This window comes from Rhea pennata, chromosome 7 (assembly GCF_028389875.1).
Source record: "Rhea pennata isolate bPtePen1 chromosome 7, bPtePen1.pri, whole genome shotgun sequence".
NCBI lineage: Eukaryota > Metazoa > Chordata > Aves > Rheiformes > Rheidae > Rhea > Rhea pennata.
In genome coordinates, this window is record NC_084669.1 from 19,231,113 (window position 1) to 19,251,736 (window position 20,624).

Consider the following 20,624-nt stretch of genomic DNA (forward strand, 5'->3'; position numbering starts at 1 on the left):
CAATCCTGGCAAAAATCATGACATTAAAACAAACACATAACTCCTGAAATTCCCCTCCCCCATCTTAATTTCTTTCCTCTCTTCCCCATCTGTCTTCTCATATCACTGACTGCTAGCCCTGAAACACTCAAAGAAATCTCAGAGAAAATTTTTTACTGAGGATTTGATCTAGCTTAGGGGCAAAGTAGCTCTGGGAACTACAAAATAAAGTCAGTTTAGGACTCCACATCAAACTTTGCAATCAAAGAACCAAATAGATGTCAAGTGTTATTTGAACAACGAAATATTTTGGAACATCAGTCACTACTACAAATTCAAGTTCAAAAGAACATAAATAAGGTTTTTCTTTTTTAAAATAAGCTGCAAGTATTTTCAGCGTGACAGTGTTTAAGAACAAAACAAATGCAGCCAAAATAAGAATAGTGTTTTGCAGCATTAATAGATAACAAAAAAACAACAACAAAACAGCAACAACAAAATCAAAGCTGACCTTTCCCAAATCCTTTAATGCAGCCTGTTTCAGTTCTGCTATTTCTTTATCCTTTTGGGTGGTGCTAGAAGCAAGAGTCCTGAGCTGTATTTCCAAAGCTTCTACTAATTTATCTCTTTCTTCACGCCACTTTTGAAGGTTGCTGTCCTTTTCTACCAGCTGTGCAGTAAGTCTTTCCTAAATGAGGAAAACATAGGTTAGAACTGAACACCCCTTCCCTACATACTTATCTGAACTGTCCTTACTGTTTGGTTTTATATGGTTAGTATTATATTATAGCTTTATAAAAGGCACTAGTAAGCTTGAAAAATTAAAGCCCATGTAGACTCTATGTCATTTCAGAGGGGAAAATTAGAAACCTAATTTCACCAAGAACATGCGAGAGTATATCAAGCCTCATGTAACAAATCTGCATCTATATTAAATGCTTTGAAAAGCGCAGAATTTTTGGCAAGAGCTTCCACATCCATGTGCTTGCTTTACAATTCTGTGGCTAACAAAATGTCTGGCAAAGTCAGAGACGAAGCAATAATAGTACTCACATTCCCCTGTACTGAAGATCCAGAAGTTCATTGCCAACTATTTCTAGATGCACATATTGTTTTGGAGATTGTATAGATTCATAAAACAATTTCACGTGTTTAAGATGTTAAACTATGACACAAAAGTCCTGTGAAGGCAAGCTATCCACCTTGCTATTAGATTTGTTTACACTACTTTGTAAGTGATGCGAGACCAAAAATCAGTGGCATTTTGACCAAGTATTCTTACTAAATATATGGAGAAAAGCTGAGTCTTTTTGCCAACTTCTGTTTGCTTTTTCTCTTCTCTTAGAAGAAGAAAAGGCTTTTATATTTTTATAATATAAGGTTTTTATTTTTAGAAGTTTTCTAGTTATAGTCTTTTTTATTTCTAGAAAAGCCAAAAGAAGTTTTGTTTCTTAAAAGAATATTTTCTTAGCTTCATTAAATAGTGTATGTTCCTTACTGGTATTTTACACACACGATGAGGTTTCAGAAATTCCTAGTGAGGTGACGGGATAGAAAGGAAAGATGCCTACAGAAAAAGAGACATGTTACTTTCTATTATGAACTACGCTTTTGCATTTTGTGACCCTTATTGTTTTATTTTCCATACTGAGCAGATCATATGGGCTTTCTCATGAGAGAAAATGAGGGGAATTTTGGCTTTGACAAATGCCAGTTAGTCTCAAGTACCCATACTATTAGTTAGCACTTGACATGAGACTTGCTCTACACTAGACTCGGACAACAGGATTTCCCTGAGACCTCCCTTAAGAGTACCGCAGAAGCCACCATCAACTACTGCTCACAATTTCTGCTTGTTGCTTTACATGACGTTCTCTGTCTTCAGCAAATTTTCTCATTTCTCTGTTGCGATGACTCTCAGCTTCTTTTACTTGACTTATGAGTCCCATTTTTTCCTCAAGCCACTTCTTCCTATCAGTTTGATACTTTTCCTCATACTCCTATTTTAAAGAAACCAGAAATAAAACCAGAGGTAGATATTAAGCAAGAGAAGTCTTAAAAGCTGGATTACCATTAAATTAACTTGTTTCAAAAAGATAGAGGAAATACTAGCCCAGTTTTATCCAGCATATTCATAAGTGCAAATATTAAGATTTCATTTATTCTTCTCTGTCTATTAAAAAAGCTAACGGTTTTAAGCACTTTTTATTCAGACTGAAGTGACTTAATGGAATAGATTTTTTTCTAAAAAATTGCTTTGGATATATTATAAACACTATGAAAGTTACACCAAAAGTAATGATAAAAAGAACGTCCTAACTTGCAAATTCATAATCTTTTATGCTGCATTATAGGATATGTTAGAAAACTTATTTCTACCTCAGTACTGAAAGGCAAAACATGCAGTACAATTTGAATGACAGGCAGAGACAGCGTATACCTCACAGAATGTCACTTCAAGCCACAGCAGCTTTGCCTCCTTTTATCCCTTGCCACTTTCACCAGGCAAACCTTTTGTTAGATTTGCTCCCACGTAAGACAGATGAAACCTCAGAGGCTGCTTGGAAAAAGCTACCTTTACCTAAGGAGAATTAGAGGTAGCACCTCAACCCAAGAGGGAGGACTTCCAGGTCAAAAAGTAAGCCCATGATGTTGAGAGAATTTAATTTATTTGCTCAGGCATCTGACTGAAAACAGATTTGTCAGAGACATCTTCTGAAGTTACAATTGTTTTGTGTAAGTGTTCCTTTCTTGCATATATTGCACAAACAAATTGCGCAAGTATATCATACATTTATTACATAGGTATACTGTGAAACAATGAATATTATGCAGTTTGCCCCTCTATTTGAAGGATTGCATTAGCTTAAGTCATTAGAAACATTATGAAGTTATAAAGGAAGACAGAAGCACAAAAAAAATATTCCACTAACAGAATGTATGTGGCCTGTGTATAATCACACAGGAAACCTCAATAACAGATTTGTACTTTAATGAAAAAAGAATAGAATTGGTTAAGACAACTGTACAGGGGAGCCCAGCCATGGCAGCACTGTCCACGTTTACATAAAGGAGGATGCTTTCTACATTATATAAGGAGATATCAGTGATGTAACTCCTCATATATTACCAGTGATGCTGCATTCAGATCTTGCTGCACAGCAGCTTTTAAGCTGCACAACGTGAGTGTTTCATATCATGCCCTAGCTCTTGGATATAACGGCTGAAACGAAGTATTTGGATTTAGTCTCCTCTTAAATGAGTTATAGCTTTAAACTAAGCAAGAATTAAGTCACCATGTTTTACCTTCAGTTTTTCTTGTAGCTTTATTGATTCCTCAGCACTTGCATTTATATTTTTCTCCTCTTTATGTACCTTTTGCTGCCAGGCACTACCGCTCTGGTTCTTCAGCTCTCCATATTTTTGCTTCCACTCTTCCAATTCTAGACAATTTACAAGATGAGATAGTGTATAGTTTCAAATACACACATACACACTCATATTCTTCTACTAAGATCACTTGGATTTATCACTACAACCACAAAGGGACAGCAGAAATAAAACTATTAGAAATTAATTGATGTACGACAAAAATTAATGCTGAAATAGCAGTCAATAATTAAAAATGGAATTTTCAAGTATAGTTTGCAGCAAAATACAATATATTAAAATCACGATTTTGCCTCCCTGTTCCCTTGACATAGAATAGTTTACCTGAAACTAATCTGTTGGTCTCTTCTAATTTGGCTTCAAGCACTTGATCTTGTTCAATCTGAGTCTGTTCTTGTTCTTCTAATGTCATCCGCATATCTTCAATTATTTTTTCTTTTGCACAAAGATCTGAATATTTGGAAATGATTTACAATTAAGCCTTCTTCTCTTAGTTCCCACCATTCTCTCCCGAAGTGCCCTCATTACAGAAATTCTGCCCCGCTGCCTTGATCAAAAGCACTATTAGAAAGAAATAGAGCATCTCTATTTAAATACCTTTATCCAAAATTCTTTAGTGGTTCTTATCAACATGACTTAGTTGAGAGTTTCGGTGTCACTACAGGTCACACCATTGCTTGCGTTACCTGAAAAAATCACCGTTGCTCAACTACTATATTTATCTCTCTCAAGTTTGGAGAGGTACCATCACTGTACTGATTCATGTTTCAATATTTGAAAATGGTATCTCCTGCCTAAATAATATCTTAAAAAGATTTAAGATATTGATAAAGAAAATTCACACTCCCATTGGTACTTTTATTTCTTAATCTGAGTCTGTTCCTTTGCCTTCAAGCACATCTGACAACTGTTAATAAACATCTGGTTCCTGACTAACATTTTGATGTCCAAATGGGAGTTTTCCTGACTAACATTTAAAAACAAATACTACAGGATTCATCAGCTTGGTTAATAACATGATAACTTATTATATTGCCCAATAAGAATAGAATAATAATGGCTCTTGCTGACCTTTACATAATTTCTCATACTGTATGGAGAGTTCTTCCAGCTTCTTATTACTCAGCTGCTCCTAAACATCACATTGAAAACAAATTTAGAGAAAATATATGGAAAAAAACAAGTACACGTGCTGGAAATCAGTAGCAGTCTGGAAAGCTTTTCATTCTGAGTTTTAGTAAATAATAAGCAAAACACTTGAGTCAAAATCTGGAATAAATACATTTTCTATATTCACTATAAAGGAGCACTTAAAATCTCACCAGCTAAGAAAAAGGTGCAGAGTGAGATTTTTCAACATATTCAGATACTTCAAATCAGAATCAGAACATATAAAGTCTGTATTTAGTAGACTAATTGTTCTAAGTAATTTGACAAATTTCTGCAATGAGAAGTTCTTTCAACATCTTTACCTATGACAATTCATTTCTATCTGCTAGTCTTAATTTATTCCAATCTTTGTAGGCTTCCTCTAGATCCTTGGAAAATTTCTTACCTCACTAATAGATTAGATATAAAAAAAGAAAAGCAAATAATTTTTTTTAATACCTTTTTAAGCTGCTGGATTGTGCGCTGTTTGATATCTAACTCTTCACCAAGCTGGTTTTTAACTTTCTCAAGCTCATTAACTTTGTTCCGCAGGGATTTCTCCTCTGAACGCATTGTGCACACCTGCAACAGAGCCCATAAACATAACAAAGGCAGCTTATAGCTAACCATAAAGCATTTAGAGTCTCTTTAAGCTATCTAAATAACCTAAACATTTGAATTCAAATGTTTAAATTGTCGTAAGTGTATAAAAATTTTAGCCAATTTAAGAGGCTGTAAGTTCTCTATTGCACATCCTTTTTAAGGGAAAGGACTTCATCATCAAATAAAGTAGTATACTTGGCAGAAAAACACATAATTTATAGTTACAAACCTCTTTTTGTACTTGCTGAATTTGTTTCTTGGCATCAGAAAACTTCTCTTTCAAGTCTGTATATTCTTCATCTTTCCTCTGGAGATCTTTTTTCAGACTCTGTATGAGGGTAGAACTCTCAGAGAGCTCTTTATTTAGTCTTGTATTAGAAAATAAGGAGATATAAAATAAATAATATAAATAATGTAACAATGGTATGCATCTCAGAAACAAACAGTATATACAGATTAACACAAACTTAGACTACTGATTTTTATTTGTAAATAAGTCAGTCTCTCAGATCTATGACCAAGTTTCTATTATTTTTCAGATTTGAACTTCTCATAATAAGATCTTGAAATAACAAACCACTCTGTTTCACTTCCAACCACTACAATCAAAACACAAAACCAAAACAAAGAAAAAAACAGAATACAAAAGCCATCCAAGATAAACAGGGTAACAAAGCTAGTATCAAGTAGATTTAAATTGGATACCTACATCCTATCAGACTCTGTACAAGTCAAAAAAGACAGAAAAATAAGAGAATCACAACACTGCAACTAATACTGCTCTCAGTTGCAAGCACCAAAAAGTAATCAAGTTCGATAGGTTTACTTTTAAATAAAAGCCATATTACATATGTACATACCTATATGCACTCACACACATATATGTATATATATGTATATATATTTAAAGGAAGCAAGATATCTTAGATTTTTACTTTAAAACTATGTAAGTGTGTTTTGTAGCTTTTATAACTGACATGATACAAAACAGAATCAGATTTTGCCCTAGGTCTCATAAGAGGAAAATCTTCCAAAGCTATAGAAGCCCAGGGTGTTGAATTCCCAGACCTTCATGTTAAACTGTACTTCGGAGGGTATGTAGATCCCTGGATGGATAGGGTATTAAAGAAACCCTAAAGAGGAGAAGGGCTACATAACATCTTAAGATTACTTCTGTGTGACTGCAATTTCTCTATAATATAATCTCTGATATATCTAATCTCTTCTTTTTTTTTTTTTTTTTTTTTAGACTTCAGAAAAAGGGGCTGGTGATAATTCTACCTTCCTACTCCTATCATCTTTTCAAATCCTTATAACAGACTGTTTACATGAATAGCGACTACCAAACAATCATTTACTTACTAGCACTAATCCCTAAAATGGTTGCACATAATTTAAACCTATATTTCTGAAGGCCAATACAAATAGATGGGAGGGGGAAAGAAAAAAGCAAGTAGAATATATAAATTTCAAGGAATGTATCAGAACTTCTTTAAGAAATAGTTTAGATAACATTGATAAACATGCAAGTGTTATATGAAAGCCATGCTCACAGAAAGTAGTTTTATCTTGGGTCCATTCTCAAAGGATTATGAGTTATCTCAGTATTTACTTACAGTTCTATAGATTGTACTTTCTCCTTATAATTTTTCTCTTTTTCCTGAAGAGAATGTTTCATCTTCTCCAAGTTGTTCTTCAACTGCAAAACTTGCTCCTTCAGATTTGCTTCTTGATCATTTAGTTCTTTCAATTTTCTTTCTGAATTATCACATTCCTTTTGCAGGACTACTGTAGTACTTTCTAGATGTAAAATAATAGATTCTTTTTCCTTAAGTACTTCTTCTAACTTTGCTCTGCTGTCATCTTTAGTTCTAAATACCTCCAGGAGACATTCAAGTTCTTTTATTTTTTCTTTGTAGCGGGTAACTTCCTCTTCAAACCGTGCAACTGCTCTATGACCTTCAGCAGCCCATTTTTCAGAATCCTGAGTTTTCTTTTGGATTTTCTCTTGTAATTGATTCATAAGTTCTTCTTCCTTTATGGACAGACTACTTTGATTTGTAAGCTCACTTAATTTTAGTTTTAGTTGATTATTATCATTTTCACTGTCAATAAGTCTCTTGTTTAAGTTTTCAACTTGTTGAAGTAGTTCTTGAATCTGTTGACTTTTTTGTGAGGAAGCCTTAATAATTTTTTTGCATTCTTCCCAAATGCTTTCAACACTGCAACGAAAGGAGCTGTCCCGTCTCAAATTTTCTGTAGAAGCAGCTTGGGATTGCACACATAAAGGGCCAACCTGAGATCGCTCTGGTTCATCTTTTTGAGAATCTAAGAGATCCGTTAGGTTAACCAAATCAACATCCATAGCATGAGACTCTAAGTGACACTTACATAAATCATCTATTTTGGACTGCATTGTTTTTATTTGTGACACTTTATCCATTATATTTTGGTTAGCATATTCTACTTCCTTATTCAATAGAATAATCTTTTCTTCTTGTTCCTTATTTATCGTTTTCTGTTTCTTCAATTCAGAAACAATTTCCTGATAGTTAACTTGACACTGCCGAAGTTCTTCACTCAGGCCAGATGCTTTTTCTTCAGAGGTGGAGTGCTCAAAGCGCAAGTTTGTTATCTGTCTGATAAATTCTTCTTTCTCAATCTGTTCTCTTCCAAGTTGTTCTTTAAGTGCAGCTAACTGAGATTCTAAGGTTTCAGTTCTTCCCTTCAATGCTAGTATTTCTGCATTGTTCTTAGAAGTATTTTGTTTTATGTATTCAGTTCTTTCTTGCTCTAGCAAATCATCTTCCCAACATTCCTTGATAGCTCCTAAAAAAGATACAACTCAGGTTGGTTAAGTCAATACCATAGATTCTATTAATAATTACTATTTGGTGTTATGCAGAATATGGTCACACTTTAGAAGCTAAACCCTCACATCATATAGTATCATAAAGGCATTAAAGCTCTCTGAACAGAGTAGCAAGTGCCTCTGAGATTTCAGACGTAGTTTGTAGCAAACGGCTTTCAGTAACCTCAAAGAATATTTTGCTATGGCTCCGTTCAAGCTTTTCACATTGGATTGCTGGTGGAAAACACAGCTTTTTTTTTTTTTTTTTTTTTTCTTAAACCATTATGTAGTAACACTCATGTGCTAGATTTTGTCTACAGTTCCATCAATTTTCTGCCCTCACTGGTTTAATCTTATTCCTTTTTATCTGCTGTTATCATTCATTCTGCATTTAATGGGTGAGGAAAGCGAAATTTTTTTGAAAAGTTTTCATATGCAAGATCATCTTTCATTAGTTTTTGTTTTCCTTTTCTTTAATACAGCAAAACTTCACTTTATGCTTGGCTCCTTCCCTTTTTAATTGGGTTTTGGTTATTTCCGTCTCCTCTTAATATTGGATATAAAATGCTCCTAGAAATAACTAGAAAATTGCAATACAAGCTCAAATTCCTATAAATACTTTTTTAGTTTCAGACTGATTTTCCCAGATAGTGAGCAACTCTTTACTACAATGACAAAGCTTCAGAACCTAAGAGTGTTCCCTCAGTAACATGCATGCTATGTCTTAGGATTAAAGAGAAATCTAATGGTAAGGCTATTACAGCTATGTATTTTGGGGAGATAGAGTAATATAATTACAGTAAGGCAGAACTTAGAAATCCCCTCCTGTAACCAGCACTGAGCACACAGAAGTGTGCTGCGTGGCAACAGCCTCTGAACAGAGCCAACATTTCACAAATAGTCAATGATTACTGAGTACAAAAAAAAAAAAAAAAAAAAAAAAAAAAAAAAAAAAAAAAAGCAAGCAATAGTGTTTTTGCTCTTAATTCAAGTTTTTTTGTTGTTTTTAAAGTGCTCAGGTTCCATAGGATTCTCTGTTTCTCCCCCACCATGTTTTCTGTTGTTCTAATTGAACCTATTAAATGGTTCTTTTGAGTCAGACAGTGACAGCTTTATAAATGAAGGCAATATTTACAGAATAAAACCAAGTTTCCAAATCACAAACTAAGAACTTCAGATTAGGAGACAGTTTTCTGTGAAAATCTAGTCCCATAACCCCAAGAAAACAAACACTATATATTCCTTGTATTAGACTTTTAAAATAGAATGTAAAGAGAAAAGATAAGGTCTCTTAGGATTTTTTTTTCCTTTTCCCACCTTAGATCACTTAAAAAAAAAAAAAAAAAAGTATCAGAACCTCGCTAGAACATCCATAGCTGGAAAAATTATTTGTAAGAATATTTAGAAGACATTTAGATACTTTGTACTGACAATCATGCAGTAAAGCAGGGTAAGCATACTGCAAGACACAGGACATTTAGTCCTGAAACTTTTTATGCAGAAAGTCTTAAGGAACAAACAGAAGGAACCCGACCCAGAACACGGCAGGCCAGACCTAACTTCAAGAGTATAAAAACATTAGCCTCAGGCCCAGATGAGTTATTTTCCTCTCTAAACAGTCTTTGCCTATGGGCCACTGGTATATCTAAATTCTAAGAAGGAGCCATTGAGATGTAGCTATGTTTGTTATTCTGCTGTGTCACGTACATTTAAAACAAGAACAGTTAAGTGTAAGTAAACATTTGTTACAGAATAAGTTTCACCATTATGGAACATCTAACAATTAGGTTTCAAAGTCTGACACCTCATGCTTTCAAAACCCACGGATAAGAGAAACAGATGTCTAACTTCACTAGATAGCCTGTCCTTCCCAATAGAAGAACCTCAATGCTGACATCTAGTGGTAGTGTTAGCTTTTTAATCAAGCAAGGAATTAAAAAAGGGTAGCTATCACTTCTGACTTTTTCTTTAAATTGGCTTCAGGCACAAGATCATAGCAAATTCACTACTATCTAATATATCCAAGAGTCTACCATCAGCTTCATTTTTTTGTTCCTTAATCATTTGATGCTCCCACCTGTATAAGTGTTAATGCTAGGATCCCATATTCATTCCAATCAAAAATGTTAAGAGGCAAATCAAAGCCATGCCCGAGATGGACACAGAAGTTTCTCCCAAGTAGGTCTACATCAGATGCTTGTTGAAATACATCAGATGTGCCTCTTTGGTCACACTACTTGTTAGCCCTACCCCAGTATTTTACCTTCCTTAGCTACTGTTGGACAAGACACAAGCCCACTCACTTCCTACAGACATTTCATCACAAAAAATGGGAATGTTGGAGGAATATTAGATACTGGAAGGACCAGGATAAAGCCTCTATGAACCTGCTGGCTGTTCATCTGTCTTATTCTTCAGATCTGCTGAGAACTGTCTACTTTCCCTGCCTCCTAGGGCAGCAAATATCGGAAGTTCACTGCGAAGTGCTCTTTTACACATTTTAAACCAATGTTAGAGTGCCCTCTAGCTTTTGCATGGCAGGATTTCGTGAACAACAGTTCTGCATTCAGCTTATTCATCATCTACAGCCTCAGTTCTCTGTGATCATGTGAAAGTAATACAACATCTTGCTTTATAAAGGGGCTGTCTGCTTCTTATTTCTAAGCAGATCTCCTTTCCTATTCCCATCCTCATCCAAGTAAGGCCTAGGAGATTTTCCTATTTCCTTTTATTTTGCAGTAATAAAAAAGTGAGGGAGGGAAAGATGTCCAGCTCTCCTTTCACTCATCCTCTCCTTAGTTCTATGAGGAACTGAAGTCCATCTACATTCACAGGTCAAGTTAGAGGCTGGCAGACATTGCAAATACTATTTTGCACAAGTCTCACTAAAGACTGCTATTTTTTTTTTTTTAAAGTCATTAAAGTTTTGTCCCTTATCCTCAAGGATCCATAACTCCAGATTCTATATTTATTCCCTTCTGACAAGACAGGTAAGCTCACAGATAAAGCAAGAAAAGCATGAGGACAGGAAGTGCAGACGTGACAGAGCTGTGAAAGAACATGCTATATATGAACTTAAGTTTTACTTTCACTCAGGTGCAAAAAGTCTTTTTTCTTTGCCAGCACCATCACCTTGGCCAGAGTTGATGTGTCACTGTTGTTAGAGAATGAAATATGAAGTTCTATAGCACATACTGTATGACTGAACAATTCAGACACCTTTGATACTTCCTTCAACATTTTTAAAGCACTGAGCAGGCAATGTTACCTCCCAGAAGACTAACAGCAGCAAGTGTAGTACAAAAACTACTGTTACACAAAACCTTGAGAACTACAGCTAAGTTTGCAAGTACATCAGCAGATAAGGAAAAGCAGCAGAAAGGAAGCAGTATCTAAAAATTGATTTTATTTTAAGTGCTTAGAAGTAAACAGGAATGGACCTTCTGCAAAACAGATATTTACATAAGTTACTTCCATTTACAGTTTAACATAGTAGATTTTCTCCTCATACGGTAAAGTTTACGCTTCACAGCTTTTTGCTTCTGTTCTGGAACAGGAATCAAGTTTTGGAAGATTCCCTGTTCAGTGACTGTAGAAATTGTACCTTTCTTTGTAGGTGGCTCTTCTTCCACAGTAGGCTTATTTTCAAAGCAACGTTTTCTTCCTATTTCCAACACAGTTTCCTCACATTCCTGGAGCTGGGAGCATTCAGTTACTTTCTTAGAGTTCTCCTCTGCCAGTTTTCTTTTAATGGCAGTTACAGTGTTGTCCTGTGTTAAAGATAGATCAGTTTTTACACAGTGAGTGTTGGAATCTTGCTCTTGGAAGGAACAGTATAAGAGGTGTGATGATTGCCACCTATTATCACCCTTAAAGCACTCATACTACAAGCATGCTAAATTGCTGTGGAGCAACAAGAGGGAGTGGGACATTATAAAAGAGGATCAAGGCCTTAGCTTTACATAGGAAAAATAAATGGATTAGATTATAAAATGAAATTCACCCTAAGTGTTCTCTGAACACTTAGTAGTTTCAGGCTACTTGACATCAGGCCTCAGGAGTCAACACCTCATTTCTTTCTCTCTCTTTTTTTTTAATCTACATACATTAGGCCAAGTTAGCTTTTAGATGTTCAGTAGCTACCCATATAGTAGCCAGTTAAAGTTTTAGTCATATCAAAAGCAGAGATACACCAGTCATCCACTTTTACTTCAGAACCTACCCAGCACATTTTGTACTACTGCTCTTCCTCTGGTTGGGGGCAGGGGAAACCACATAGAAAATCCAACACCCCATGCAACTCTTGTTGCCACTTCACACAGTCTTTCCTACATCATTCACCTTTCTAACTTTATTCAGACTTAACCTCTTGCTGCAGCAATGCCAGTGATACTTTCTCTTGCCCAGTTACTTAAATCCCCCTACTCTGAGCTTTTCTTTAGAGTGGCTCTTCAGAATATCTGCAGATCCCTGCTTCTAGAAGGCTCATCTTTTCCCCTTCCCCTCTTCTCACCATAACTTTGGTTTCAATGCCAACTTACCTGTTATCATTTAATGGAAATATCCATTACTTACAGAAAGTGTCAACTTTCCAAAGCAGTTAATTCCACTGCAAGCACAGACTGTGAGAGGTGGTGGTGGTGGTGGGGAGTGTTGTATAAAGAAAATTGAGATATTTAAGACTTATTTAAGACTTACATAGTCTTTCACAGTTGCTTCTAAATGTGATATCAGATCTTGTAGTCTTGTAATAACATCATCTTTTTGCTCCACAATGTCCATTAGCTCTTTAATCCTTTTATTCTGTGTATTCATTTTCTTGGAGATAAAGAATAGAAAAACACTACTTCAGAAGCTGACTGAATTAAGTTGAACTATGTCACGTGGTTAGAAGCAAGGTCAGTTAAACTAAGCTGATATGAACAAGCTAAAAGCATATCATCATTTAAGGTACTGGAACTGTGTATGAATTAAAACGAGAGGATTTTGCAGAGTTTTTCTGAGGGGAAGGAAAACAAGCAAAGAAACCCCACACATGCACCCCACAACAACTTACCTCAGTTGCTTCTTTAAGTTGCTCAGCAGACTCACTCAATTTAGTCATCTGCATTTCAAACTCTGTAATAGGAACAGAGATCTTCATCAAATATAAAGCCAGCACATAGTTTTCCTAATAACTAATTTCTCTGAATCTTCTGGCATTTGATGATCATTTGTTTTTGTGTTGGCTTCTACTTGTAGGACACTTCAAAAGTCGTTTAGGAAACACTAAAACAGATTACGTTATATGCAGACTTGCTGCCAACAGCTCAGTGCTCTAGATTTTACACTAAAAATGCTAACAAGACATTCAGAATTGGAATTCTTTTCTGCCATCTTTCAGTAGACCAAGACTATTTCTGTTTATTTAAAATGCAACTAAGTAACAAGTCTTACATATGCACTACTTTTTTGTTGAGTGAATCCAACCATTGTTTCCCCCATCTCTAAAGACTTTGCAAGCCTGCACTAGAACACAACTGAAGTACACACTTGCAAAGCCAATTCTTGCTCATGTTTTCTTGAAAACAGCAATTTCTTTACCTGTTTTTCTCAAACACTTGCAAGACAAGCCAAGAATCTTCAATAAACCGGAAATTGGTCACTTTTGAGCAGAGCACACATCTGAGCATATCAAATGTTGAGTTACATTCCATGTTTTGATCTAAGCCACAGCAAAACCTTCTGTGTTTACTATTCCCAGGATGATACAGACACACCACTTTTGAAAGCCAAACTCTGCAGGTGAACGTTGGTTTTTTGCTTTTTGTTTTTAGTAACTCAAGGCTCCCTTTCTGAGAAACACAGAAGGGTTGAGGTTGGAATAGACCTCTGGAGATCATCTAAGTCCAACCTCCCTGCTCAGGTGGCGTCACCTCGAGCATGGTAGACAGGGTTGCATCCAGGCGGGCCTTGAAGATCTCCTGAGAAGGAGACTCCACAACCTCTCTGGGCAACCTGTGCCAGTGCTCCATCACTCTCACAGGGAAGAAATTCCCCCTCACGGTCAGGAGGAACTGCCTGTGGTTCATTTTTAACATTCTTTGCATATGTTTCAAAAGTTTCTGGAATGCACCAGACCAGCAACTCTATTTTGAGTGATCAGTGAAAGTCAATTCTACACTACAGCCATACCATGATCCACTAACCTCTGCCTATTCACTTAATCTGAAACAGAAATGTTTAAGGAGTAGCCATAAAAGAGTGACTACGAAAGAAGTAATAAGCAGCTACACAAGCACAATATGATGTGAAAGTGGTAAGTGTTCCTAAAAACCTTAATAGATTTTTTTGTAATAAGGGGATAGAGCAGAAAGGAAAAAAAAATGCAGAGATTAATATAATCATTAGATCAGGAATTAATCTTGACATTTCACCCCATACCACAAGCTGAGCTTCCTGACAGGAAGTCTAAAAGACAGCTTTAAGCTTGGTCTTAAAGACAGAATAACTAAAACTGGTGAAAGTCCATCAGATACAGCACAGAACTGATTAACTGGTTACCATCACTGTAAATGTAAATTTGATCGAAGGTGGGGGTGGGGCCTTTTTTTTTTTTTTTTAATGTTCCCAGTTAATTGAATTGTATTAAATACTAGTATTTTCTATTCTACAGAAGTTCAGTCATTTTTCCCCCCCGTCCTGCTGAGCACTTTTATGCTCAACTCACCTCTGTTTTTCTTTGTCAGCTCTTCTTCAGTTTTCATGAGTTCAGTGGTTTTTTTTGTCAGCTCCTCTTTAGTCTTAGTTAGTTCAGTGGTAGTTTTTCCTAGTTGTTTCTCAAGCCAACCTATAGCTTCCTGGGGGTCCTCTAGGGACATGATATATCTGTGTGCTGCTTCTGCTTGTTTTTTAATATCAATGACATCATTCTGCAGGGAATCAATAATGCCCTCAAGATCAGTGCAGCTGTCTGGAACTACGCTATATCCTCCATTCTGAAAGACAATACATATCATGTCTTTTTAGAAATAGCAAATGATAGAACAGCCATTATTTCCACAGCAAATTTGAAAGACCCTTATGAGTTTAACCATATAAGACAGTTTTAACATCAGTCTCTTAATTGTTATTTCATATGCTAATTGATTGCCAACTTTTCTACACCCAAATTTCCATTATCAGTTAATAGCTACCTTATTTTCACAGCATTTAGTGATCCACTATCACATTTCCTGCTATATCACCACAAAGACATTCCACTTAATTATGGAAGCTAGTATTTTTTCCTGATGCAAACAGACTGGACATAGTAGGTGAATAGTTTTGGAAAGATGAATATGCCTGGAATTTCCATACATCAATAAAAGTTTGAAATATGAAATAAGTTCTGTGCTAACCTCATAGGAAGCAGAACAAAGATGCATGCAATATATTGAGTTTTAAATGTTTTCCTGTCATTTTTAAAATCAATTTTTTTCCAAATTAATAAGAGCCTGCCTCAAACTAAGAGTCTAGTTATGCTTTAAGTGTACATATAATTCTCATTGCTTAAGTTGTAGCTAAAACAGCCTTAAGAGGGGCAGGGATAGGGAAAACCACCTAGGAATCCTTTAGTACAATCCACACACTGAGAGAAAAGAAAAATCCAGATTTCAAACACTTTAAATAGTGTTTGATAGCACTTAACTCAATTTATACCATAACAGCAGTTATTTTCAATTTATTTGTATATAGTAATTGTCACTGTTTCACTCCAAAAATTTGGAGGACAGGAGGAGGTAATGGGAGGGTGCAGCAGATTTAGAACGTGTGTATAAGGCCTAATACTTCCACCTATTAAGTGAGATATTGGTGTATCTATCTAGGGATAGAATTACACAACATGTTATTCCTTGAAATAATCCTTCAAAAACCAGAAGATGCATTTTGGCTAATTTAACAGAAGGTTAGTAAAAGCTCAGATGTTTGGGAACAAAATAGAAATAAAATACCAGAGGCCGAGCTTGCTCACTGCAAGGCAGATCCTTTGATTTTTCTTCATCAAGACTTTTGGTATAACCATTTACAAGTTCCTTAAAGATTTCCAAACGTCTTTCAGAATTTTCTTCAAGTCGCTCCCGTTCATGAGAAAGACACTCTCTGCAGTAGGAAAGAAAGACATCTGCTAAAAGCCAACTAGTTTGAAATGTTAAGAAGTCACTAGCACAACAGGCCTCCTATAGGTAAAGATGTTCTGCCTATACTTTTAGCATGGTAGCATAACACTTCTGTTCTGGTGTAGCAGCCCTTCTTTATTATGTCTTGCTCAAGAACAGGGGCAGACAAGTGTGTGCACACCAACTACACAGACCACTGAAAAAGTTTGTAGATAAACTTCTTGAGCCAAAACACTAATCTAGAGTATCACTATGACTACAGCAACCAAGGAATTTGTAAGTGTTATCCCTTCTGTGGGCAGGTTAACAAAGCTCTTACTCTGAAAAAGAGTTCAAGAATACATATTGCTTATAGATTCCACCTACTGAGGATTATTCCTGAACTCATAGCCCAGATAGAAACTGACATATTAACAGAAATGTCAACTCTACCAGAAAAAAAAAAGGTGTGGTCTATTCTGACCACAAGACAGATTTAAATTGTTTATATTATATATGTGTATGTGTGTATACACACACACACACCCCACTCACTCCTTATAGGTTTAGAAATCCTTGAAGTTAACTTACTTGAAATCTATTTCCCGCCTTGTGAAATACTGGGTAAATTCTTGTGTCACTTCTTCCCGGATTTTCAGTTCCAGCAGTAATTTATCCCTCCTCTCAGCAATAAGTTTGTTCTTCAAGTCTTCTATAAGACTCAGCAGTGTCTAGAATTATCATTAGTATTTTTTTTCCATAAAGCAGTAGTTTCCCAGAAGTAATTTTTTCCCCATTCCTGAAAAGACTAACACTACAATTGATTCTTCTAATCTGAAGGGTGTTTTTTCTTTTATTAGCTGATGAACAGCATTCGTGACTAGATTGAAGCATCTGTTGTTTAGTACTGGTACAGTACCATTGGTACATTTACAATTCTGCACAGAATAGGCATTCACAGAAAAGTTTATTACAGGATTTCTTGAAATATTCTTTTAAGTTTCAGTTCTAAAGGATTTAACTCTTTTAAATGCTTATTTCTTGAATGACATGAAGGAAATTTCCAAAGAGCCTCCAGCCCTCTAGTCTCTCCCTTATACCTTTCCTAGAAAGGCTTTTTAAGCAAGTACTGTTCCAAAATAGACCAGAATTTTTACTTGAAAAGTATTTTCGGTACTTTCTTGTATACAGAAAACCGACGAAAGATACCTGTACCGCTGAAAAACAGATATTCCTTGCTCTGAGCTGACCACAGGTTACTAATATCAGAGAAAAAAAATCAAGTCTGCAACCCTCATTCCTCAGTCTGGATTTACATGTATTTGATACATGTTTCCCGCAACAGACAGTAAGACAGCAATTACACAAGTAATCCCACTTCCAGCTCACAACACTGGCTTTGGGGAAAAGTGAGGGCAATTGGAAGGAGCAGGGAAAAGACAGGGGAAGAAGGAGAATACATTGTTTAAAAGTTCAGTGCTACACTGATTTTTAAAGTAATCCTGCTACATACCATATATTCTTCCTTTCCAAGAACAACTTTATTTTCATCGTATTTCTGCACTGCTTCCTCTCCTGACATATTATGCTGTTCTTCCATCTCATCATCACCTTCAATCACATCTTCCAAGCTCCTGTCCCAAAGTATTGTGGCTCTTTTCCTCGTTATTGGCATTTTAGCATCACCAAGTAGTGATGATTCTCTTACTGATTTCTGGCTAAACGACTGGTCTTGAGGAAGAACAGAAGCATCCAGAACTAAAACCTACTCAAAAAAAATAAAGAACAGCCATCAGTATTTCTTAAACCTTTCCTGACACTTCCAAGAAACACCTGCTCTTACCTATAACTCTCCTGGGTATGCTACTTCCCCAGTGTATGCTCTGTTTAGTCACTATTATACCAGTTTCCAGCTAGAACAGAGGAGTCATTTCAGCATCCAGCCTTTCTTTTGATTCCTGAAGCACCAATTTTCATTAGCTGGACAACTCCACGGGAAGGCTGGCACTTCTTCTACAAGCAGATTTTTGTATTTGTTTGTTTTGTTTTTCCTAGATGTATTACATGCAACTGTCACCCTACAAATCCCATTTTTTTACATAATTGTGTCACCCTCACACTCTTCTCCCTCTAATCTCAGGCTTAACCTATTTAGATGTGTCCAGCTCCCAAAGGTCTACCTGTTGTCCTTTAACATGGTAGATTAAAAAAGTCATTTTTCCGTGATTTTCATTTAAGGCTGCAGCAAATTTCATCAGGGTTATATCAGCACTGTATTAACTCTTACACATTCTGCATAATCTCTAGTTTCCCACAAAAGCCTCTAAGGACACACACACAAAAAATAAAAAGACCTTCTATGCCCTTTTTGCTGCTCAATCTATTTTTCCAATATCTGACATGAGCAGGACAGCAGTAGCATACAGAGGCAAGTAGCAGTGCTCTCCCTAGTTGGAGCACGTTATGAGTAGAGAAGGAATGTTTACTTAAATCACAAGGAACTTCTTCCAAATACAAAGAGTCCTTGGAAGCTTGCCAGAATTATGGATTACAGATTTTTAGCTGGAGATGCTCCCCTGCCACTCAAAGAGGGTATTACCCAGCATAGCCTTTTAAATAGCTTTACAAGGAAGCAGAGCCCGACAAAAAAGTAACTAGAAAATTTAATGGCAGCATAAGAGATTCTAAAGAAAATTAGTAACACAATTCATATTCTTAAAAACAAGGGAGCTTTCCCTTTAAAGGCAAATCAGAAGAGCATGATCAATACAACAATAGCACACTTACTTTTTGTGCAATGGCAGAGAACTTCAGCACATTGAGTGTTTCATCATATGCTGAAGCACATTGGCTTATATTTACTATCATGTAAACCTTCCCTCTTCCACTGAAGAAACCTTGAAGGAAATGAGTTAATTTACTTTCCCGAAATGGTATGTGCTGCTGCAACCTTTAAGACAGAAATAGATAATCAGAAATTAGACAGCTTCCAGTCAGTACAAGACCTATCTAGCTTGAAGACTTGAAAAATATTTATACCATACAGTGGCAGTAGGACTTTAAATGATTTAGAATTGTTTTCTGTTGTTTGTAGAGAGGTTGCATAGCAGTTTGTATAGCAGTTTAGATTGTATTACTGTAGCCTATCAGAAGCGATAATGAATGACTAAATAACAATCAATGCAAGCACTTAGATCAAAAAGTGCACTCAACATTTAACCTAGGGTAGGCCATATTGCATCCTTTTCCTTATCACATTAAGGAGATGGATATATTTAGTTCTAGGCAAGCAGCATTCAATATATCACAGAGCCCTATCAGCTCAGTATCTGGTCTCTGAGAATAGAGAACAGCAAGTGCCCAGGCAAGAAAATAAACACCAGACACATGGAAGTTCTTCCCATAAAATTTTATTCATCTAATACACAGCAGTTTGGCATTTCCTAAAGAAGCTGTGCCATAGAATTAAACAGCTGGTGGTGGATGTTTGGATGTCTATAGGAAGTTAAATGGAAATTCCCAAAACACGACTAAACACACTTGCTGCTGTGTAGGTCACCTGTATTTTGGACATAACAGCCATTCAGTTTCACTAATAGCACTAAAGGGCTCCAGAGTGCAACACCCTTGTTAGAGCACCTTTCACGTTTCATAAGTAGCTTTGCTGCTAGAGTGACAAACAGACATTTTAACAAAATTACTGCTTCCTACTCAGCCCATAAGATGCATCCATTAATACCTTGAGATTTTACAACAACACAGAAGTGTTCTTTAGTTATTAGGATCCGAAAAAAATACTCTGAATGTTAGCAATTTTTTAAACAAGTAGCTAGTTTTAATGCGTCTGTCCCATCTAGCAACAACAGGAAGGGAAGAAAGATTAATTCACAAAAGTTAGGGTTATCAGGAACATGAACAATAGACAAGTCTTTGTCTAATTTTTAAAGTGTGACTGACTTTGAATAAGCTGTCAAGAAACATGTTACAGTGCAAATGAATTTGGCAAAGCACAACAGGGAAAAAAAACCCAGCAGTTTGACTGGGAGTTGATTTAACTTCTGGGACATAAACAGATCTTCAAACTAGAACCTGTGGAGAAATCGGTTCTTAGACAGCTATGCCCATGTGTGACTATATATTGTACTGTTTGGACAGCTAGCAGAAATTTATGCATTACTTCAGTCTCATTTAGGTCACTACAGTTGAGGCTTAAGTAGTGTGGAGGCTTTTTTCTATCTGTCTGCATATGGTTAGTTACACCATGAGGGGTTGGGGGAGGGAAGGGAGGAAGCAGGGAATCAACTCGCAGTGAACATATTTTGTAGAAGAGTACACCGTTATGACAGCATACAACAATATCCTGCTGATGGAAAAGGCTACATTAGAAGTACATAGAAAATAGTTAGCTAACAAGCGAGGAATAAAAAACTGAAATTTTGACTCTTCACAATATTAACTATGACACTAGCAAAAGAAAGGTTTAAGTAAAACTCAAGAAAACTTGAATAAATCTTATCAAAAAGTCACTGAGGTCC

At 36.0% G+C, this 20,624-nt stretch overlaps 1 protein-coding gene across 1 annotated transcript in view; it reads right to left on the reverse strand.

Moving 5' to 3' along the window:
* KIF20B (kinesin family member 20B) overlaps positions 1-20,624 on the reverse strand; it is a 44,185-nt gene that overhangs the window by 11,476 nt on the left and 12,085 nt on the right. Inside the window, exons 12-27 of the mRNA XM_062580029.1 lie at positions 18,877-19,039; positions 17,603-17,854; positions 16,681-16,820; positions 15,946-16,093; positions 14,682-14,949; positions 13,029-13,090; positions 12,671-12,790; positions 11,577-11,742; positions 6,738-7,950; positions 5,351-5,489; positions 4,978-5,100; positions 4,441-4,501; positions 3,694-3,819; positions 3,286-3,422; positions 1,824-1,979; positions 491-667 (exon numbers count right to left, since the gene is read on the reverse strand). Coding sequence (XP_062436013.1) covers positions 491-667; positions 1,824-1,979; positions 3,286-3,422; positions 3,694-3,819; positions 4,441-4,501; positions 4,978-5,100; positions 5,351-5,489; positions 6,738-7,950; positions 11,577-11,742; positions 12,671-12,790; positions 13,029-13,090; positions 14,682-14,949; positions 15,946-16,093; positions 16,681-16,820; positions 17,603-17,854; positions 18,877-19,039 — 3,451 coding nt within the window. The remainder of the gene's footprint in view (positions 1-490; positions 668-1,823; positions 1,980-3,285; positions 3,423-3,693; positions 3,820-4,440; positions 4,502-4,977; positions 5,101-5,350; positions 5,490-6,737; positions 7,951-11,576; positions 11,743-12,670; positions 12,791-13,028; positions 13,091-14,681; positions 14,950-15,945; positions 16,094-16,680; positions 16,821-17,602; positions 17,855-18,876; positions 19,040-20,624) is intronic.